Source organism: Anser cygnoides, chromosome 20 (assembly GCF_040182565.1).
Source record: "Anser cygnoides isolate HZ-2024a breed goose chromosome 20, Taihu_goose_T2T_genome, whole genome shotgun sequence".
In the NCBI taxonomy this organism is placed as follows: domain Eukaryota; kingdom Metazoa; phylum Chordata; class Aves; order Anseriformes; family Anatidae; genus Anser; species Anser cygnoides.
The window spans coordinates 6601202-6617197 of record NC_089892.1 but is presented as its reverse complement, the minus strand read 5'-3'; the positions used below and the strand labels follow the sequence as shown (position 1 = coordinate 6617197).

Here is a 15996-nt window from a genome sequence, read left to right as displayed (position 1 = left end):
CATGTTTGTATCAGGCCTCACACTGGACTTTCTGCACGGCATGGATCACCATTAAAGCAGTCTGCTGGACAGCCAGTTTTGCTTTCCCTCTGGAAATTTGTAAATGCAGAAACTTACTGCCAGTGAGCGCCCTGGCTCTGTGATGAGAGTTGAGAAGCATGGCCAACAGTGAGCTCCTGTATCAAGCACATGACAGTCACACAGCATGGATGAGGTCCTCTGAGACACGCTGCCAGAGGGTCTTGGCTGGTTTGGAGGAGCACCTACTTCCCCTGCCCTGGAGGCTGCCTGAAGCCCAGCACTCTCTATTCCAATATGGGATGCCGATCCTTGATAGAAGGGCCAAGCCTGCTGCTTTCAGTTCTGTAGCTCTTGGGCTCAGCCAATGCAACTTCTGACTTTAACAGAGGGACTTCAACCCAACCATTCCTACTGTTTCAGCTCTTTTGCTGGTACTTTAGCTAGGTATGTTGGCAGCAATGTAATCCATTCAGGGGACAGACACTTGTGTTTTAGGATCTCCTTGTACAGGACTGGGGGGAAACAGCAGAAAGTACAAGACAACACCTCTGCTGTCACTCTCAACTCATTACTTGAAAGACCGCTTTAGGCTCAGACTACAGGCTTTAAGGAAGCCTACAAATAACTAAGAAAATGGGGGTGTTCTGGAAGTCAGTAAGTTCACCCTACATACTTCCTTTAAAGCATGCTCCCTGCAGTGTCAGCATCATGACCGTGTATCATAGTGATAATTATATTGTATAGGACCAAGCCAGAGTAGTTTTACAGTCCAAACTGCCTGAAATGCAAAGAGCAAACCAAAAGACCAAATGAAGAGGAAGCATTTGCATTAATCAAACAGAATCAGGTGTCACTGAATTAACATCAGAACATTTCCACACTAACAAGCTTTAGTTTAGGTTACAGAGAATCAAGTGACGGCTGGAAATGAAGGCCCTCCCAGTACAGGGGGAGCTTGGGGGAAAGTAAGGAAAGAGGCAGAGGAAGTTATTTGCACCAGCACAGTCTTCTGAGGTAGAGAGGTCTTGCTTTGCACTGACAGCAAACCTATAATCATTGCTTCTACCAGAGGAGCTATAGCCTTATAAACTGGGGCGAGCTCCCTCATCTCAGCAAATGAACCAGAGCAACTCTATAGTCCTGTTTATTAGGCCTCAGCAGAGTTTATTGCTCTTATATTGATTAAGCCTCAGATCTCAAAACAATTACAGCCACTTGTTCCTTGCCTTGGGTAATGATACATTTAAAAAGCTCAGACAGTAAAAACATTTGCAAATGTTATTTCCTTGATTGAAAATGTTAATGGGGAGTGCAGGACCCTGTCATCAGCATGCCACTCAAGTTACTTCTCCTGTAAAGCAAATGATGGGATTGAGTGAGCCTGGAAATTACAGCCATCTTGGATGGATGCTGAAATAATACTAATCTCCTAGAAGCAAAACTTGCAGTAAGTTACAGCTAGGGAATCTGCAATCCTGGGCCTTCATGACGTGGGATTTGTACATTCTCTCTAAAGGGTGCTCGTGGTGTAGATGTGGCCATACCAACCACTAAAGGCTCCTTCTCTCATTGGAACAGTAACAGACCGTTGAAATTGAAACTTTACAAACTCCAGCTCAACCCTTAGTGAGACACTGGTGTGCTGCTATATATGTTAGAAAGCACTTTTTGAGAAACTTTAAGGGCTTTTTGCATTTCAGGAGCTTGGACAGGTTGTCCTAACAGCCTCTGTGGATTTAGACAAAAAGGATACTTGAAGCCATTGGACTACATAAAGCGTTCTGACAAGGGAGGCCACTTGACCCTACCGGAACAAACAGGGCTGAAAGGAGCACAAACAATATTCAGGTAGACATGCTGCTTTTTGTGATGTACTAGATTGTTTTTTTTGCAAACAACTCATTCCTCTCACCAGTCGTTGCATTTTAGGGGTCAGGCCATCGCTTTTTAAAGGTTTTTTTTTTTAAAGGGATAAAACCCGTAAGGGTTTTATCTCTGCTCAGGTTTTCTGGAAAACTTCTTGAGGTGTTTGGAGGATCTGCCTTGTAAGGTTACAAACGCTGAAAACTATTTACCAGAAAAAAAAGAGATGGAAAACTTATCTCAGGCACCATCTACCTCCAAAATGCTGCTTCAGTTTATCTCACTACATTGCTAGCCAAGCCCTCTTATACCACTGAAAAGTACCTGTTCTTCTTCTCCAGACAGAAGAAAGTTCTGCTCTCTGGGAAGCTCCAGTGCGAGGTAAGACAGACCCTGGCAGGAGCCTGAGCAGACCAGCTATACTGTCCTATCCCTTGGAGTCAGTCTTTCAAGCCATACCCAGACTAGAACATTGAGCTAGTCATCTCCAGAAAACAGCAGGGTAATTATGAATTCTGCTAATGCGAACCTAACAGGGATGGTAAAACACTACATATGTTCCCCTGGGCTTCAAAAGGTTGCTATCAGAGGAGGTTTGGGGTGCTTTTTAATTTTTTATTTCCTTGGTGCTCTTTATGCCAGCCTAAGAACAAAATACCCCATAACAGCGAGTCCCAGAAAGAGGTACAGACAACAGCAAGCCTCTTTCCTTAAGTATTTTACCAAGATGCATGTTTCTACAGCTGCTAGGGATGTCTGCGGTAGGCAGAGTATTAGAAAATGCTGATTTGCTCCAACACCTCTGCAGTATGTCATCAGTGAGGACTGACAGATAACATCCTCAAAGAGCATGTCAGTCACTGAACAATCCCTGCATTGGTTTGATGGGATGTGGCACCTCTCAGCTCCAGCTACATGCAGCAGTAGCGGTCTCCATTTGCTGCAAGATGGTCCTAGCAGAGAATTTGTAGACTCACCACTAGCTCTGAACTCTAACCTGACACAGGAGCTTGAACTCGTGCTATTCCTATTAGGACTTCAGGGCTCGCTCCCCCAGTTCAGCCTCCCATGACCAGCAGCAAGGGAAACTAAAGGAGCTCTAAAGGAGCTGCTGCTCCGCTCCTCTCAGATTCAGACCTTTCACTTCAAGAAAGGATGTCAATAGAGAAAGGGAGGAGGAGCCCCAAACACTCACACCTGCCCTGTTCTGTCCCCCTACCCTTTTGTTACTAAGGCCTAGAGGTTCCCAGGAAAAAGACTGAAGAGAATTTGCAAGACCTCCCTTTTCACACCCCCACCCTCATCATTCAGGGCACAAGGAAGAGCTGGTCCTTGAATATCTGGCCAGCATAATAGACTTTGAGCCTGCCCCTGTAGCCTGCTATGTCACTGAGCACGTACAAGGCTGCAAAACACAGGGAGAGATGGGAAAGGGAAGCAGGCAGGAACCTGGGGCAGAGCTTAGGGTAGGATACAGATCACTAAATCCTTCCCTCTTGCAGTGGCAGATGAGGGAAGGCAGTCTGAACAGAGGCAGAAGAGTAATGAAAAAAGGTAGAGGGTCAAGTGGAGAACGAGCAAAGGGAGTTTAATTCTAGCTGTCATCATGGGATGCGAGGGTAACAGGGAACATTCAGTGTCAGAGGCATCCCGTACTCAGGCATGGAAGTCCTGCTGTTAATGACCCAAACTCCTCCTGCCTTCCATGAGCACTAGGGACACAGAGAGGAAGGGAGCACTTCTCCAGCCAGACATTTGAATATAAGCAGAGGAGTCTGAACTAACAGCTCCCCAAGTCTCTATCTCACCCTTAACACAGTTGACAAGATCAAAACAGAATTCATTCTGTTAATCTCCCACTTAAGGTAGATATAAGCCAAATGAAAGACACACTGTTTAGACCTTATTGCCAGCACTCATTCCCCCATCCCAGCTCCTCTACCTGGAAGCAGAGGACAGGTCCTCTAGTAACCCTACGTCAGGTACTGAGGCTCTCCCAGCTCCTGCAGCTCAAGCAGCTGCACAGTCTCTGATCAGCCAGCTTTTCTGTTCAAGACTCCTCCCTTTATGAGATCCTGGCAGAGGTGGTTCATTGGACAAGGGACTCTTACTAATACAAGAACGAGGCAGCAGTGCTAAGCTGCAGAGCAAAGTGATGGAGGATGGGGACACAATGACTCATGCATTGCAGGGAGAGCGCAAAACGTACCGTGGCTGCCAGTCCTCAGGGGTCACTGATAGTGATTCTGAAAGACAACATGAAATCAACATGGCAGTTCAGACAGTTCAAGGCAGAGGCCACACAGACTGTCAGGAAGGTGGAACAGAGATAGACATGCACTTGCACAGAGCCACATTCGCATGCCCCCCCTCCCAGAACACCACACGAGTGTGCACTGCTGGGTAGGGCTGCACTCAGTCATGCAGGACTTCGCACACGTTCACAGCCTCATCTTTACACGCTTCCAGAACCCTGCCGTGCACAAGGGTGTGCTCAGAGCCATTTCTCTCTTCACACACCACCAGCTGTTGCTCACTCTCCCACCCAGCTGGAGACACAACCCTATTCACACATCCAGAGATCCCAAATACATTCACACTTGCTCAGCCTGGAGCCTATCTAGGTCTCAGCACCAGGCAGCTGGGCACAGGTGGGTTGACTCGTCTCATTGAGAATTCGTATCTTCTGACCATATTAAGTGTTAGAGTTGAAACAGACAGCTTAGGAAAGAGGGAGGTAACATGCCATACTGAGCACCGAGTACTACCCAGAAGAGGGAAACAGGTGAAGATATTTAAAAGGTCACTAATCATAACATCAGCTGCTTACACCTCCTGAATAACTCAAGGGATAAAAATGTGCAGTTATGTTTACAGTGATCCTGATTACTTGCATCTTTTTTCCCCCCTCACACATACCAAAGAACAGAATTCATTACTGCCTTCAGCAGATTTTTCCAGTGGTTAAGGCATTCTCATTTTAACTTTATTTCTCCTTTGAACTTGCCTGAGCTTTCACCTATAGCTTTTGTCAAAAAAGTTTGAACTTAACACTAAGTATCTGGTGGGATACCTTCACAGTTTTCTCTCAGGTCAAATCTCCTAAACAGCCCAAATGAGCATACAGTCCTTCATTGCACAGAAAGGACCTTCTATTATTTGTTACTTTCGGCTCCCAAATGTATGTATTAGTAATACATTACTAATGTAGTAATTACTACAATTAGTAATATGGATTTCTGTAGTAGATTGAATAAACGCCTGAAAAAAAAAAGTGCAGAGGCAGGGTGGAAAGTCAGTCTGAAGAGTACTTCATTATATGCAGGAAGACCATCCCATATAAGAAAACGGACCATGTGGTGTTCGTATGTGAAAGCATGTCTATGCAACTGTGTTTATGAGAAAAGTGGAGCAACACTTGTCTTTAAGTTCATCATCCATAAAATTAGATGCTCACACAAACTGGAGGCACAAACATACAGCTGAACTTCTACACAGGTATCAATGTGCACATGCACACTAAGTACACCCAGCCACCACCATGCACTTCCAGTTCACTACGTAGCACCAACTCCTAGAGCACAGCCCACTCATGCCATCTACAAGGGCTTTGTTTCTCTCACACACACAAGATAGTGTAGCCCAGTTAGCAAGGGAAAAGATGGGTATTAAAAAAGCAAAAGTGGAGATGGCATTCGTTCACCCATGGCAGAAGGACCCGAGTCCAAGTGCTAGCAGGGAACATTCTTATTCTATATACAGGAGAAGAAGAGAAAGAGTCCCTTGTCATTGGAAATTCTCCATTCATCAGTGAACTCAAATGACAAGCTGGTATCAGGATCCGGAGGAGTCTATGAACGACTGGAAGAATCAGAGAGGGGGATCAGAGAAAGAGCATGAGAACTTCTTCACAACTTCAGGAATTACTTTCTCAACTCCAGATCAGGGCAGTCAGTAGCATGCAATTCAACCTACTATTTCTCCTTCTGAAGCAAGGGATTGCTAAGTATAAAGCACTTTCTTCTGATGCTCCAGTGCAGTTCCCTACCTTTCCTTAAACCTTTCTATTTCATGCAAATGGCAGAAAAGCCTGTAAAGTAGGCTACATCATTTCTTCAAAAAAGCCAATTCATTTCAGCCATTTGGGGGATCCTATCATGATGATCAGGTATATAGAATATTTTTCATGAGTGAAGAAATGAAACCATACAGAAGATGGAGACAGAACAAAGTTTAAGTATACTAAAAACAAAACCACAAAATAACACTGTATGGAAAATCAGGGTCACAAGAAGCAAGAGCCAAAAATACACAGCAAAAGCATGCTGACATCCATAGGTGCTACCTATGGCAGTACTGAGGCATGTGTGGACAGGTTACTGTGGGAGCTGCATCAAGGTATGTAGTGAGAACTGGGGCAGAGGCACCAAGAAAGTAAAACCATTTGCACACACCAGAGTCAGTAACTGATTTATCATCTCTTTGGATTCATCAGCCTCTGGGCTGGTTACAACCTGACAGAGAACACTTCTACAAACAGGCAGTGCCAAGTATGAGCTGGGGCACTACCACAGGGGTATATACCATCACCACCTATTGACAGGCTGGGTGTTTTCAAAGAACGTGGCAAAACTTCAGACATGTACCACCAGCACCCACTGAAGAGGATGCATTTTCCAAGAGGGAAATGTTCTTACAGACATGTATCACATGGTGGGGGTTCTGCTTATACTCATTCTATATTCTGCAATTGCCTCCTCTTTCTCACAGGGAGACCAAGTACCAACACCCATTCTTGGTTCTAGATTGTTTCCTAACTCCTCTTCAGGAAGATGTGCATGGCTGCATGGGGGATAACCACTTATGCAGAAATGTGTATGAAGTGACTGAACAGGAGAGGAATTAAGTTTCCTAATGGGAAAGCAAAGCTGTGTCATCTGAGCCCTTTAGCCTGGAAAACATTCAAGTTGTCTGCAGAAGCAACAAAAGTGTCTACAGAAAATTAATTTCCCTTCTAGTGACATGACTGTAGTCTCACAACAAAAAAGCACCTAAATATCCCAAATGAAGATCCCCGTATGTTGCCTTGAAAAACCTCTGTGCCAGGAAAAGAGGGGCAACTTCAGGCTTTGGGGAACCCTACACAGAGGGGAACTGTCTTGGAACATACACTGTCACTCTAGTCCCATGATTTTCTGGTGACCACCTCCTACTTGCAAGCAGAATTGTTGGTATAATTGCTTTAATAAAGCTCTCAGGTACAGGGTCCTCTTCCCCCAACCACTGCATGCAGGTTGGTGCAGAGAAGAGGCTGCCCCTCTATTCCCATGAGCTGCCTTAGCATTACATCATCTGTACAATATCTGATGCTCCTGCTTATGGACCAAGTTCAAATAGCTGAAGACTGTACCCAAACCAAGAACTCCGCTTGTCTGCTATGGCCCAGACAAAGTACCATCAAAACTGCAACCCAAATACTGCGCACATCTCACCTGCCTCAAAGCTGTGTTTCAGGACTTACCTGGGAACACCAGGAGGAGCACGATTAGGTCGAGAAGGAACCTGAGGAGGGGGCCCAAAGGGATCAGGAGAGGCACCTGGCCTGGAGGGCACAGGGGGTGCACCACCCAGCGTTGACCCACCAGCAGGAGGTGGCCCAGGAGCTGGGCCTCGAGACCCAGGTCTGGCTGGTGGCACAGCGGGAGCTCTCCTTTGCGGCGTGGGGCTGGACGTAGGAGACCTGGCAAACAGAGAAATTCAACTGCAACAACAGGCCTGGGACTCGTGTTTTACCGCCAAGGTCCCCATGTGCTGCCTTCAGTGTTCCTTCTTCAGTTGTGTGTCACTTTAAGCATTACCCTTGGCTCTCAAGAGCTGTGCCAGGTTTCAGTTACCTTCAAAGCTGCTTCAGGCCCCACCTAACCTATAGGTTTAGCAGCTTCCACATCTTCCATAAAGATATAGCAGCCCTACATAGCTTTCAAGGCATAGAAGCTTCCCAACACAAACACCCAGAACTCTTCATCCACAGGGAGAAGAGAGGAAGAGAAGGACTCCCTGTCTCAGTAGGAGGCCCCAGCTAGCCACTAAAGAGGCATCAGGCAGGTCTGTGGGGCTCTCCCCCTGAGCCTCTGGTACCTGCGTCCAGATGGTACGCTCTGCACCTGCAGCCAAGAGTCGTCCACCGGTGGGGGCATTGGGGTGCTGATAGTGCTGGTGTTGATGTCCCCGATGATGTTGAGGGCCTCTTTCAGGGCATGGTACATGCGCAGCATTTCGTCACGTCGCTGGGCCTGCTCTGCTGATTCCTCCATCAGTGTATTCTGGTCACCACAGGAATACAGGTTCGCCAGCAGCTCTGAGTGGATGAAGTCCTTGGTCTGCAGATGAAGAGAACAGAGGGAATCAGTTGCCACTGTCTCCCAGAACACTCCATTCTGTCCCCCACCTCAATCTCCCTTCAAGCTGCCTTCAGTTTTTCATACCCTCCCCGCTTTTCCCCTTCCCTATGGCTCTCCACCTCTATCAACCAGTGGGATAAGTACATTGTTTATCATGAGGTGCATGATTGTCTTCGGCATGAGGTCTCTGATGGTTTTGTTGACAATTGCCATGTAGGAATCCACCAGATTCCTGATTGTTTCCACTTGTCTCTCCAGCTGAGGGTCCATGGAGTGCATGAAACTGTCTGATCCATTCTCCTCCGCTTCACTGGCCTGTGGAGGAAGGCAGAAACAAAGCAGTTCTTCAAATGCAACACAAAATTAGTTTTTCATGACAGTTCAGTGAGGACAAAGGGAAACATACAGGAAGAGCATGCAATAAGACTTACACTCGCATTTTGAGCTGTGATTGTCAGTGCACAGTTCAGCCTGTATACACTTCTCCAGCTCAGAGCTGAGGAATTTTAACGGTAAAGCTGCTCTTTTAGTGGAAAGTTACTACACAAAATGTAAAAGGCAACAGGGACTCCTGAATAATGTTCACAGGCTATGACTCTAGCGCATACTCAAAGCTATATTTTTACTTTTAGTGTTTACAGCTTCGTGGAAGGTTTTTCATCTGAGCTCAGCTTTCCATGCCCAGATTCAGTTCAGACCTAAGAATCGCTTACCATAAATTAAGCCTTACAGGCTCTCCAATGTACTTCATCCTTACCCTCATTATACAATGAGGAAACTTATCTGGAGAGGTAAAATAACTGCTCAGACTGCAAGTAGGAGGTGGAATAACCTAGAAAACCTTCCAGATCACTAACTGCAAATTCTGCATCACAGTTCCAAGCATCTTTTCTTCCACACAAAGCAGAAGAATCTTGCCCTGTCTGCCTGAAATCCACTGTTTAGATTTCTGTAAGGTAAAACCCAGAGCATGCTGTTTGACAGTAGGCAATTGCCAAAGCTCATCCATTTGAGATCAATTTCAAAGTAACAGACCATGAAAGTCTTTGCTGCCTTTTTCAATGCTTATTTAAAAACTTGATTTTTAAGGAAAAAATCTCTTAAACCATTCCAGGCTGACTGATTTGCAGCAGTGTAGGAAATTGCTTATCAGCTTTTGCTTCAGGGAACAAAATATATGAGAAAGGGCAAATTCCTTTGAGCATCTGAGCTTTTCTGAGGAAGATCTTATATAACGAATAAATGGAAAGCCTTAGTAAGAAACATGAGGTAAAGGAAGTGGAAGTCAAACAAGATGACTCAAAAAGAGGGTCAAAAAAAAGATTTTCACCAAGATTCAGAAATCATACAAAAAGAGAAATAAAAAGAAAAAAGGAAAACTCAAACCAAAACCAGAAACAAACAGCAGGATCCAACATAAAGTACAAAGAGAAGAAAAATGCCTCTTGGGACATTGTGACAAAAGGAAAAAAAAAAAAAAACTATCCAGTGAGAGCCCCAGGGGACAACACAGAGAGGGTCACTTACTTTGTCCTTGTCCTGGCAGGCCAGTTTGAGCACACATGAAAAAAATAAAATAAAAAAGGACAAAAATGAAAAAAGATTTTTAGCTGGTCTTAGAACTTAGAGAAAATCTTAATTTAGCACTGAGCAGACAAAACCAATCCCACTAAAAATGTATAAACACTTAAGTTACTCTGGAAGAAGAACAAGTGAATTGCTTAGCTAAAATGAAAATCAGAATGGAATGCTCTGCAAAGGAAATAGTGTTATCAGCAGTACAGTGCAATTTATACTTACCTACTATAGTTACTTTTTATTCTTTACATAAGGTTTTGAGACTGTCAAAATAGAGATCAGTGTTCCTACACCAAGCCACTCCATGTGCTCACCAATAGGTGGCACACATCCTTTATGAGTGTATGTTTAAGAGGACCAGTCTGGTCCTAAGTCGATTTGAAGTCACATCACTGCTAAGGCCCAGAGCCCCTAATCTTTATTTATTTTTAAAATATCATATCAATTTGTCAGGAAATGCATTAAGGCAGAAATACAATCTTCAAGTGTAACAGGAAGGATGCTTGCAAGAAGTCTATTGGAAGCAACAAATACAAACAGATAAGCAATTATCACTTTTCTAATGGGAAAAGTATTTATAGCAGCAGCTTCTCACACTGAGAAACAGGAAAGCTTTGAACAGGAACTCGTGCCACAGTTCTCTTTTAAAGGAGAACAGAATGCTGACAGCAAGTGCTGCAGAACAAGGCTATGGGAAGAGAAGAAAAAAAAGAAAATCTCTTCCTAATTGGGAAAGGCAAGGAATGGGCAAACTATAAGAAAGTTGTGAAGCTCCTAACAATGCCATACAACAAATGGTACTGAGAAGCAATGGTACCTTTGCTCAGCAGACACATACCACTTAGTAGTCAGGTAGTTAAGCATCCTTGTACTGGGGACTTATTGCCCGCAGAACAGGAGAGCTAGGAGGGCTCATCAAGGTAGCCTTTGACTACTTTGCCACCCCTCTGAGGTTGCCAGTTACTATATCCCAAGCTTCCTTAAAGGAAGCACTAGCACATATCAAAAATTTAGATTTGTTCTAAGATATCCCCAGCTCAGGAAAGTGACACAACCTTCATAGACTTATTTTTAACATAAGAGTATGCAGCTATCCTTAAGATACATACTGTGTTCCTTTCCACCCCATTATTATTGCTTTAACTTACCCCAACGCGTTCTGGGTAGACCCCTGCACGAAGGAAGGAAGCCTTCCAGCTATCCACTTCCTCCTGGGTCTCACAAGCCAGCTCCAGCTGCCGGTAATCCTTGTAAACATTCCTGAGAGGAAGACAAACGTTTTACTCTTATCCACTGCAAAACAAACTGTTGCCCATATTTGACAAAAGTGTCAAATGACTAGGGTATCTTCCCATCATTTTCAGGCAGATTACTTAGTCCCTTGCTAACATCCTTGTGATGTCCTTACAGAGGGACCAGGAAATGAATTTTTCATGAACAAGCCTGCCCCCATGTCAGTTACCCCCTCAAACCTCTGGTCTTACCCTAAAAAGCTCCAGTTTCAACAGGGACTGAAAGATAATCCCTTTTCGATTTTGCTCACTACTGGACTTCTTCAATCAACCCGTTTCCCTTTATGTGTTATGGATTTCCCTACTCGCTCACTAAAAACAGTAATGTTTGATAATAAATACTCCAACCATGGCCACACAGCCACAATAAATAGCTGAAGCTCACAGTGCAGACCACAAACTGGTGAATGAATTGGTGAACAGTTCTAAGATCAGAAGAAATGAAGCTATACTTCTCTTTAAAAGTCACCTATCTCCTCAACAATTATCCTTAAAGGACAGCCACCAAAGGAGGATGTGTGTATCAATCGTTTGGTGTGTTGAGGTGTGAGCTTACCTCTGTTCAGTGTTGAAGAGAGCAAAGATGTGTTTGCTGGACATGAATCCCTTCTCAACATCTCGCAGTTTCAGGTTATCCACTGGCAACATATACTTCTTCTCCTTCTCCTGAAAAAGGGGATCAGTAACAAGTCACTCGCAGCTCCAGGTGAATCCTCTGTTCAGTCAGCAGAGAGGAGGCTGTCAGCAATGCAGGCCCCACGCCACCAGGGAGGCACTGGGAAGCATTCCCAGCACAGGCTGGGCACAGCAGACAAGTTTTCCTGCTACCCTTCGGTCATTCAGATAGAACTGCACACATCCACCACACAAAAAGCCTCACCCTGACCAGAGCTCCCTCAGCCTCACTTACCAACACTGAAAAGCCAGCCAAAGAGCTCCTCAATCCATGACACTGCACCAAGAGTAGCGTGCTTCAAGCCCCATTCCCTCCACCTCCCAAAGCTACTGGTAAGAAAATGCTTGGTCTTGGAGCACCATTTCCCTATGTCCCCTCACAAACAGACCTCCCATACTTTGCTGCAGCATCTCGTCAGGGACCATCAGCACTGGGGACACGCTAGTCCCATTCCAAAGACTCACGAGCAGGATACTGCTTGCTCTGTTTTACACCACAATTGTTCAGCAAGAATGGCTCTCAGCATGAGACCTCTTACCACACCCAGTCAGTCATATGCAGCCTTCACAGCCCCACTGTTGCCATCTCAGTATTTCTTTTTTTTTTTTTTTTTAAGTCACTAAAAACCCGTGTTCAGGTTCAAGAAAAGCCAGGCATGTGATAGAGAAGCTGTTTTGACACACATTAGGGACTATATCAACTTAAACTCATCTCTTTAGAGAAAGTGACTTATTTCATCCTGTCACTGTCCTACACTTTAAAAGGGTTCACAGTACCCAGTACAGTGTTATTTAAGCAATAATAAATACACATCAAAAGAGCAAAGAGTAAGTCTGACTACAATAAAGGATACTGTAAGGCTACCTGAAGGCCTCCTGTGTTGAGAAAGTCAAGTAATTGCACTCATTAACAAAAATCTCACGCACTGAATAGTTAAAAGCTTAAGTAATATGGGAACTTTACTGCCTGGTGACTGTTAAAAGCCACAGCCTAAAGCTGTCAGACTGGTCACCTGGATTTATAAAGGGACCCATTTTTCAGAGTAACAGCACCTATGAGCTTCCTGTACCAGTTCCTACAAGGTATCTCCAGCTAGGAATAGAACAAGGCATCCAAAAGACAAACACAACATTTTCAGTCCTAGGTATCATCTTTTAAAGAAAGAAACTTGATCATCTTAATTTTGATATTTGCATTCAGAAGCAAAGTCAGAAATCATTCTCCCTGCTTAGTTTCAAATCTGAATCTACAGCAAATTAACATAGGAACTTTGGTTTAAGGTCCTCATTTTGAGCATCCTGTTCCTATAGCTAGATACTATACACCAAAATAACAAGAGGGGGAGCCATCACACTGGTCTCCAAAAGGCAGAACACAGCTATCCAAGACTCAAAAAGAAACAGACCATACTTGTCTGTGCAGCATGCATGTGTGACTGTTCGCTTGTGAGCATCTAGGGTCTGTAGACCCTTCTTGATTGGAAACAAGAAAACATGATTGCTCTCATGGGAAACGAGAGCAAAAAGCAAGATTGTCAGTGAGCAGAGACCCTAAAGATCCAGCTAGAAGACAAGGGCGGTGCAGAGCAGCAGGTAAGGATGACAAAGCTGCTGAGCTCAAACACACTAGAGTAAGACCAGCCTAATGCCCTCCTAAATTTCAGTTAAATCAACTTAAGTTTGTTAAGAATACCAGATGTGACACAGTTCAGACAAGTCCCAAAGATTAAATATCCCAGGAAAAAGTGACATCTAAGAAACAGAAGAGATCACTTGGGTAGCTGCTAAACTCTCCACTCCCTCCCACAAGATATATTGGGCTTTAAAGGGGGAAAGCTACTCCAGGCAAGTTCCCCTGGATTTATGAATATTAACAGTGCTAACTGGAGATAGGCAAGCATTTTTGTGATGAGACATCTGTCATCCAGGTGCTGGTCTCAGAGCCACACAGATCACTTTGGGTTCTATAAGTGAAACAGCTTCCAGCTTTCTACTACTTTCAGTAATTATTACGCTAGGTTAGGTTGAACTAGTGACCTAGAAGTGAAGTACACTAACTGCTGACTCCCTAGGCATGACGAGCCCATCCCATTGCGGTCTCACTTAACTGGAACTCCCTACATCGACCAGAGCCTGACTTAGTCAAAAAATAACCGACAAGAACGCTGTCTGGGAAAAGTCATTCTGTAGCATTAGAACCACATTATTGCTAAATTTCTATGGAATGAAGTCATTCTTCAGGGATAAGAAATAATCAAATAGTAAGGGAATCCCACGTCCTGATATAGAAATGCATGCTCTTTGCCAGAGTTTCAACTTTCACCCCTTCTAAGCTCTCGTATAAATGCTGCTACACGATCAAGACAACACTGTCTCTACGTGCTGGTCTTTCCATGCACCAGAGGAAAGACCCATCTAACTGCTTGCCAGCATGAAACTTTAGTTCTCTGGCTCCAAGGTAGAAAAAAAGCAATCAAATTGGAGGGCGCTGCTGCAAAGCAACAACCCCCCAACCCACATATATTGCAGGGCAATGCACACAGCGTAACGAGCCCCTGCTGCTCTCCATCTCCCCACACCTCCCCCCTTTAAGCCCCGTTCACCCCCCCCAAGTCTTTCCAGCTTCTCAGTTTTCAGTCCAGCCTGTTTTATATCAACACTCTGACTTCATTTCCTGAATGTAGAGACAGGAAAATGAGGAACAAGCTGCCAAGGGCTGAGCCTCTCAGAACTTTGGCTGAGCCTTCTGCCCATATGTTAGCAATCCGGCAGTATGTGCTGTGGCTGAATAGCATCCTGGCCAAGGGGGGGAAAGGGCTTCTCTTTCTAGCTTTCCAGACTTAGAGGGGGAGAGAAAGAGCCAACACACATTGAAATGGGAAAGACAGTTTGTGAAATACTGTATTGAAAGCTCTTGCCTGATCAAGAGGCTTACTTTTCTCTTATCTCCCCTCACCTATAAGAGGAAAAAAGAAAAACTCTCAGCAGCATAATATAGGTTCTGTAAGATGTGCACATGGGCTGCACGTTAATCCGTATGACCAAGGAGAGGTAGCGAAATTGTAGAAGCACTCGGTCTGACTGCAGGAAGCAGAACAAGGATGCTCAGTGTTGGCTAGGGAATGTCGCAGACACAGGGCTAGCTGTCCCTGCTTGGTGCTGCTGTGCCTAACCAAGTCACACCACTTGCATGGAGAACTGCAGGAAGATGACTGCAAGCTACTCGCTCAGGCAGGATACATGCCAGAGGATTGCTCCCCACCCCCAGCATAGCGCAGAGACAGCCATATGGCTCTGTACTTCACATCTACCAGCACAGAAGAAAATTCACATGGCCAGGAAGGAGACCAGGGCCCATTAGCCATTTGCAATTGTGGAGCGTGAAGCACAGCGGGGGGGGAGAGGGAGAGGGGAATGCTGCAGTTGCAACCTGATGATCTTGCACATCTTATCGTGACTGACTCCAAGATACTGGTTCTGGCCAGAGATGGAAACTGTTTGTACTATCATCTGAATAGCTGTTGCCATCTTGTATATAATAACCTAGCAGAAACTCACAAGACTCAGCAGGCAGCAAGCCAGCCTGACTCAAAGCATTTCCTCCATTCAATCGGACAGTCTCAATAGCAAGTTACATTTTCCTGCTCTTGGATACATGTGAACTGAAGCTGACAGATGCATGTGTGGGCTCCTCTAAGGTTGGAAATTGGCACTTACAGTACAAGAAAGTAATTGGCAGAATTATTAGGTCTCATTGCATTCAGAGCACAAGAACTAATTAAAGATTTCCCTGTAGCTGTTATGACAAACGCCTCTTCTTGCACAGAGGCAAGGGTCTACAGATATGGGAGAAGCATTGTCATTGTTTTAATTGTTGGCTATGTGAAATTAGAAACAATTCATCTTACTCAAACCTCTTAATCTCCCTTCCTTGTTGTAAGATGTAGAGTTCCATGAGTAAACAAACCTGCCCCAGAGATGACTGGAATTTCAGTCAAGTTCTTTACAGCATTTTGGGATCTCCTGTAATAATATTCAAATGGAAAAAACATTAACATCATAATTAAGAACAAACATACTGCATGGATACATGCCCACTACACAATTGCTAGGAATAAGTGTCTGTCTAGAAAACAGACTGAATTATCTGAAAACAAGTTAGCTGA

The 15996-nt window shown here is 44.6% G+C and overlaps 1 protein-coding gene across 23 annotated transcripts in view; it reads right to left on the bottom strand.

The window, feature by feature from the left end:
- Positions 1-15996, bottom strand: part of DNM1 (dynamin 1) — a 68237-nt gene that overhangs the window by 2185 nt on the left and 50056 nt on the right. For 8 of the 23 annotated variants that reach the window (XM_066980842.1, XM_066980849.1, XM_066980848.1 and 5 more), the window contains 6 exons: positions 11712-11821; positions 11012-11123; positions 9813-9824; positions 8430-8600; positions 8023-8264; positions 7406-7624 (listed from right to left, as the gene is read on the bottom strand). In XM_066980842.1, coding sequence (XP_066836943.1) covers positions 7406-7624; positions 8023-8264; positions 8430-8600; positions 9813-9824; positions 11012-11123; positions 11712-11821 — 866 coding nt within the window. Of the gene's footprint in view, positions 1-4093; positions 4131-5587; positions 5746-7405; positions 7625-8022; positions 8265-8429; positions 8601-9812; positions 9825-11011; positions 11124-11711; positions 11822-15996 lie in introns of all 23 variants that reach the window. The other 15 variants (XM_066980854.1, XM_066980852.1, XM_066980851.1 and 12 more) reach the window with 6 other exon arrangements.